Below are 7,524 nucleotides of genomic sequence, written 5' to 3'. Positions count from 1 at the left end.
GGGTGTTTATTGAAGATAAGAGTCTCACAAATGTCTTACTGTACTGGCTTTAAACTGTGATTCTTAGATCTCAGCCTCCTGAATAGGATTACAGGTATGGGCCACTGGTGCTTAGCTTCTATCAGCTTTTTTGAAATATGTAATTAATTATTATCAACCATAATTAGTCTACTGTGCTATTGAATATTAGAAAAGTATGACAGTTGTTTGTGTAGCAGTTATATTGCATTAAGTATTTTACACAATCTAGAGGTGATTTAAATTACACAGAAGGTTGTTTGCAAATAATATGCCATTTAGAAAATAACTTTCATTCTGAGTAGTATAGGATTTGGAATTCACAAGCCATATTGGAAATAATGATATATACAAAGAGTAAAATGTCAAATTTTATGGAAAGAATTATATAAGTGGAATTAAAGGCTGAGAAGATGCTTGCTAGCCTAAGATTAGTGTCTAAAAAACATGAACTAATGATTACATAGAATCATGAACAAACTGTATGAATGGACCAGTATGAATGGAACTATAGGAATAGATGAATTACAGAATATATAAAGCTTGAGAAAGGATGAACAACTGCATTCAGAATAGGGAGAAACAAATTTAAATAACAATGGTATGCCATCTCACATTTAGACGTCTGTTGAAAATGCACAATTTGATAATACCCATTGTTGAAAGGATGGTGGGGAGAGACTTTCTTAATTAGTACTCACATAGGCTGTGGGTATAGGGTCAGTAGTAAAGCACCAGCCCAGGGTTTGATGAAGGGTGGAGCCTAAGGTAAATGGAGGTTAGGCAAGAAGGTGAAGGAACATTCTTTCCCAGAAATGGCAAAATCTTCCAAGTCTTTCATTGATCCAAGTCCGGGAAGACAAGAAGGGGATAACTGGGGAAAAGATACAGGTGTTTCAAAGGATAGCATCATTTGCAAAATCCCAGAAGGAAGAAACCACTGAACCTGGTTTGGAAATTGCTAGAGGTTCCTGAGAGCTGAAGTGGGAAAAGATGGAGAGGAGAGTGCATCATTAGTATATGCTCCCTTGGCAAGGGCTCTAGGCCTAGCTAAGGATTTTGAATGTCTAATGGCAGTGGGAAGGGTGGATTCTTGAAGTAAAAGAGTAGCAGTTGCATTGTAAATTTCAAAAACTATGGCTCTGGAAGCAAGATAGGTAGGTGTGTGTGTCTGTGTGTGTGTGTGTGTGTGTGTGTGAAAGCAAAGAACCTGGCAACAAATAATGGGGCCTGAACAGAAATAGAGAAGAACTGAGTCCTAACTGTAGGTGTGGAAAGAATTGAGGAAATTCCTTGCCTGGGCCATCTTGAATGCATGCATGATGAAGTGACAGGGGTCGTGTTTGGTGTCATCTGATCCAGTCTTACAATTTGAACGCTTAGTTCAAATACGAAAACGTACAGAGGAGGGATTGAAGGCGAGGTTACTGCTGGTATTGACTTTTGAGTGGAGTTTATATGGTTTTCGATTTATTTCAAGAGTTTTAATTACAAAATAAAAATTGTCCTTGAAGGACATTAAGCTGTGTTTTAGTTCAGTGGGCTCACGAATGTCATTGTTATTTTTCTGTGCGTTTAGACTAAATTAAATAACTAAATGGTAAAACAAAATGCGGTGGCGAGAATAGGCAGAACTGAGGTACACGAGAGACTTTGAGCTTTGTAAAAAATGGTTTAAGCGAAAGGCAGATGAGGGAGGCGGGGTGGAACAGTGCTGCTAAGGCTCTTTGTGCGCTCAGAGAACCAGGAGACTAATTCCCTCGCGGCCCCGCCCACAAACCCGCCCTGAGCCCCTCCCACAAGCCTCGCCCCCAAGCCTCGCCCAGGAGCCCTCTGTCTACCCCAACCCCTCTTCCCTCCATGACGTTGCCTCGCGTCTCCAGGGTAACTGAGCGTTCAAACAACGCGGCCACTGTGGCGGCTGCCTGCTCATTCCCTTCCTGTTGGACCCTTGGACGTTGATAGCCATGACCCTGCCTTTGCTGCCCGGCTACAGCTTCAATCGCAATGTGAGTGGCCAGGGGATTAGAGATTAGAGGTCCTGGCCACAGCCTGAGGTTCAGGCTCCCTTGATCTTTTACCAAAGCTTCCTGCCACTGCTTCTTCTGGGACTTAGCCTTTGCCTTCCCCCTATGTCTTCAAGTGTTTTTCCTATATTAAGTACCTAAGTAGAGTAGAGGTCTTACAGGTGGCAGAGCCCTCAATAGGTAATAATAATGGTAAAATAATAATAATAATAATAACGATTGGTGTTTGATGTGTGCCAGGCTCTGTGCTTCAGTTGCCTTACACAGCATTGGATGCTCCCAACAACCCTTTCTGATAGATACTAATAGATACTGTATCTAATCAATACTATTTTTAATTCCCATTTTACAGTTGTGAATACTGAGGCACAGAGCTTAGTTTTCAGTGGTTCAGCTGATTTTCTTTCAGGCAATTTGTCTCCACAGTCCAAGCCTCAGAAGCCTGTGTGAAAGCGACATTTTATTATTAAATGGAAAAAAAATCTGGTGCAACGAGAGTGGGAGAGGTAGCACATAGGTAAGGATTTTCTCAGCCTATTCCATGTCATCCCACACTGTGGAGAAAGGCATCCAAACTTGGAGGGCAAGATGAAAGTGAACAACAACAAAACTCCTGAGCATGATAAAACTTTGGGTATGAAGTAGTATCTTATTTAAACAACAGCAGGCAAGTTATTTAGGTTATATTTTTTTATTTGAATAAAGCTAACACACAGATGGGAAAAGATTGGATGTTCAGTGCTCTCCTGTTGAGTCATCCTGTGGTAAGTTTTCTAAACTTACAAATTATGTAGGCAAATTATTTAACTTTATGAATTCTAAACAATATCTGTAAGTTTCTGGCTGGAAAGTACCAGTTTTATTTGTAACTTCAGGCTATGAAATTCTGACTCACACCTTATGGTTGTCAGTCCAACTGCCAACAATAAGTTTGTACATTTATTTTGTGGCTGATGGTTGCAGGCTGGCTTCCCAAGGATAAAAAGCATTGCTCTAAGGTAAGTGTAAGTCAGCTACACAAATAAGAAAGTCTCCTAAGAAGCATGTCATGAGAGAAGATTCCACAAGAAGCATGTTTCATAGGAATAAATTTTAAGCCGGGTACTAGTAGCTCATACCTATAATCCTAGCTACTCAGGCTGATATCTGAGGATACTCAAATTCAGCCCAGGCAGGGAGGGAAGTTTGTGAGACTCTTATTTCCAACTCATCACCAAAAAGCCAAAAGTAGAGCCATGGCTTAAGTAGTAGAGTACCAGCCTTGAGTGAAAAAGCTCCAACACCAGAACAAACAAGCCAACCCCCCCACCTAACCTTCTCACTACAATTAGATCTGGCTTGTTTTTGAACCTTTTATCCATGGAAATTCGTGATGTTTATTTTTTTGTAACTGACTTTTTAGTTGAACATTATGTTCATAAGATTTGTCCATGAGGTTGTCTGTAGTGGTAGCTAGTATAGTTTCATTGCCGTGGAGTGTTCCAGTATATGATCACACACACCCATGTTTTTTGTGGTTACTAGTGTTGAACTCAGAGCCTGTGTTTGCTCTGCAAACACTCTACCACTTGAGCCATGTCCCTCAGCCCTCATTTGTTTGTCTCAGAGAGAGAGAGAGAAAGTTCACATAATGAAATTAAACCTTAATCATTTTTAAGAATATGCAATTTAGGGGCTGGGAAGGTGGCTCAGTGGTAGAGTGCTTGCCTTGCATGCCTGAGGCCCTGGGTTCGATTCCTTAGCACCACATAAGCAAAAAGAAAAAAGCCGGAAGTGGTGTTGGGACAGCACCCAGGCCCAGAGTTCAGGCCCCACGACCGGACCCCCCCCCCCCAAAAAAAAAGAATATGCAATTTAATGAGGCTTAGTATTTTATTATTGCCTCTAAGTAGTATGAAGACATTTTTCATCACTGCAAATCTCAATCTTGTTACCCTGGCGGAATCTGGGAAATGGTTTTCAGGTCTCAGGGAACACCTGCGTTAAAAATAGTATTTACTACCTATGCTCCATGAGTTGTAGTTATAACTACCATGATTTTCTAGTAATTGTCTTATTTTGTTTGTTTTGAGACAGAGTCATGCTGTCTTGCCTAGGCTAGCCTCAAACTCTTAATCGGGCTGCCTCAGCCTCTCTAGTATACATTTATATGTTTCCACCACCACAGCCAGCTAGTAAATATATATATATGTATATGTGTGTGTATGTATATATATATATATATATATATATATATATAGATGTTCTGGGTTTTGAACTCAGGATTTCATACTTATACTTATTAAACAGGCACTCTACAGCTTCAGCCTACCTCTAGTCATAATTATGTGGTGGGTTTTTTTTTTGAGTAAAGAATGACAATTTTCTGGACTGGACTAGTGTTACAGCTCAGTGGAAGAGCATTTGCCTAGTATGCACTTGCTCCTAAGTTCCATCCATAATTGAAGAGGAGTGAGGCTATGAATCTTTGAATTTGATTCAATATTCACCTGCTCTTTCCCTTTCCCACAAGGTTTTCTATGACCTCTAAAGCAAGTGCATTATCTCAGAGGGAACTTCAGGTTATTTTTTCTTATTATAAAATTCCCTACTTCATTTTTTTCTCCTTTTCCTTAGGCATTAAGCCGAAAACTACTCTCATAGTTTATATCACAGAGTTGCTAATGAGGAATGATAATAGGGTATATGGTATGAATAAGAGCAGTTTTCTTCCCTATTTAAAATAATGGATTTTAGAGCCAGATTTTTTTTGGCCAGAACTGGGAGCTTGAACTCAGGGCCTGAGCTCTATCCCTGAGCTTATTTGTGTGCTCAAGGCTAGTGTTCTACCTCTTGAGCCATAGCTTTTGTGGTCAGCTGGAGATAAGAGTCTCATAAACTTTACTGCCCAGACTGGGAGGAAATCCCAACATCTGCCTGGGAATGGTAGCACATACCTGTAATCCTAGCTATGTGGGAGTTTGAGGTTTGAAGATCACAATTTAAAGCCGACCTGACAAATAAATCTAAGAGACTTTTAACTTCAATTAACTAGCCAGAAGTAAATGTATATCTCAAGTGGTGGAGTACCATCTGTGAGCAGGAAAATGCCAAATAAGGGTGTGGGATCCTGAGTTCAAGCTCCAACACCAGAACAAACAAGCCAACCCCCCCACCTAACCTTCCAAATCATCATAATACATTTATAATACATTTCTGGTAAATGTTATGATTATTGTTTCAGTCTTTATCTAAGGTGGGATTTATTTTTTTTAAAGTAGATTGGATTGATATAACTAAAGGTTTTATCCTAGTTAAGCTATTTACAACAGAAAATACCTTGATAGTGCTAAATAGCAAGTCTTCTAAAACAATCTGACAAATATGAATAAATACATACCTTAATACAGTTCTATACAAAATTTCAAAGGTAAGTTTTTATTAGTGGACATGATCAGACTCACATAGGCAGTTACAAGATTAAAATATATGAACATCCATATGTAAGACTGTTACTTCATAAAAATACCATGAAAAGAATAACATTTATCTCTCCAGTGTGAAACTATGCTTGTATTTTTCCATGGAAATATCAGTTGTGGATCAGAATTGAGATAAGGACCCAGTGATTTCATTTTCAACTGAAATTAATTTCTGGCCTTAGGAAAGCTTTGCTTACACACAGATAACATTGAAAACTGCAGGCAAATAGTTATTTCTTTCCTGTGGATGGCAGAATACTTGACTTTCACAAAATCCTAACTGCCCATATGGCAGAAGGATGCTTAACTTTGAAAGAAATCGCCTACTGTCTTTCACTTTGCCTTCCCACCACCAATGAATGAGTTCCTGTTATTCAGAATTCTTCTGAGCAATTAATGATGTTCATATGTTTAGTTTTGAGTTGTTTTAATAGATGTGTAGTGTATCCTATTTTGATTTTGATTTCTATGACCCTAGTGGCTATGATGTTGAACATCTTTTTATGGGCTCCTTTAATTAATTAATTAGGGCCATTTTGGTACCATCTCTATTCAGAAATGTTTGTCCATGTATTTAATTGGGCTCCTTCCTTATTGTTGAGTTTCCAAAAATTATTCTGGCTGGAAGTCCATTGTTGGTTAAAGAAGACTGTGAATTACTTCTCCATTTGTGGCTTGAATATATAATAAATTCTTAATTATAAAATCAGAAAATAATCTGATTAAAATGGTGAAAGGCTTTGAATAGACATTTCTTCAACAAAACATATAGTCAATAAATACATTGAAATATATTTAATATCACTTTGTTCCCACATATTAATACCATATATGTGATGTGATATGAGAGAATTAATTTGGCTTAAATCAGTGTCTTATTTGTTTTAAAAATCTTGAGTCACAAGGACATTGACACACTTTACTTGCTCTATCTTATGATAAATAAAATATATTTCCAGATATTTCTTTCCTAACAGTGACATTCTAATAGTAATGGCATTATTATTAGCAATCTGAGAGGTTATTTTATTCTTTCTTTTTGGGCAGGGGGAGCTCTATACTGAGATTTGAACTTGCTTGGCTGTTACTATACTGCTTGAGCCATGCTACCGGGCCTGCTTTTTATTGGTTATTTTTATTGGTTATTTTTGGAGATGGGGTCTCAATGACTTTTCTGCGTGCGCTACTGGAGTAGCTGGGATTACTGGGATGAGCAACATCCAGCACAACATGAGTTTTAAAAACAGTTTAAGATGTTTTTTGTGATTCTTGCTTTTTAGATATATCCCACTAGGAATGTATTATCAACATACTAGATTTTATGTATGTGTGTATTTTGTCTTTTTCTAGTACTGGGGTTCAAGCCCAGTACCTCCCACATGTTAAGCAAACACTCTATCACTGGGCTCTATTGCCATATCACTGGGTTTAATTTCATTTAAATGAGTATAGTTACATAACCAAGTCCATCCCCAGTTTCCTTCATTCATTTCATTTGGTTCTTCCTTCTTTAGCAGCACTGGAATTTGAACTCAGGGCCTCATGCTTGCTAAGCAGCTCTTGATTTTCAATCTTTTAAAAAAAATTTAACAAGGATCTATTTTAGTATAACAAGTTTGAAGTAGGGAGAAATGGAGAGAAACAATTCCTGCTCCTCATGGTAGGAAATGGGAGTTAGACTCTACTTTTCAGTCTTAATTACATTTTTTTTATTGAAATGTTAAAAATGTATGTCTTGTCCAAGTCATATTTTCAAGACAAAAATAGAGAGGTCAAGCTGGCTACTGGTGGCTCACACCTGTAATCCTAGCTACTCAGGAGGCTGAGATCTGAGGACTGCAGTTCCAAGTCAACCCAAGAGTTAGTCTCTAACTACCAGAAAAACTGGAAGTAGAGTTGTAGCAAGTGGAGTTCTAGTCTTGAGCAAGGCAAGCTCAATGAACAGTGCTAGACACTGTGTTCAAGCCCTGGGACCAGCATTAAAAATAATGGGAAGGGGTCAAACATTTATCCCTGTT

The 7,524-nt window shown here is 38.4% G+C and overlaps 1 protein-coding gene across 1 annotated transcript in view; it reads left to right on the top strand.

The window, feature by feature from the left end:
* Positions 1–1,985: 1,985 nt before the first annotated feature.
* Efhc2 (EF-hand domain containing 2) overlaps positions 1,986–7,524 on the top strand; it is a 191,742-nt gene continuing 186,203 nt past the window's right edge. The window contains exon 1 of the mRNA XM_042683643.1: positions 1,986–2,027. Coding sequence (XP_042539577.1) covers positions 1,986–2,027 — 42 coding nt within the window. The remainder of the gene's footprint in view (positions 2,028–7,524) is intronic.

Source organism: Dipodomys spectabilis, unplaced genomic scaffold, assembly GCF_019054845.1.
Source record: "Dipodomys spectabilis isolate Male_0828 unplaced genomic scaffold, ASM1905484v1 ptg000082l, whole genome shotgun sequence".
In the NCBI taxonomy this organism is placed as follows: Eukaryota; Metazoa; Chordata; class Mammalia; order Rodentia; family Heteromyidae; genus Dipodomys; species Dipodomys spectabilis.
This window is presented reverse-complemented; position numbering and strand designations above follow the sequence as displayed.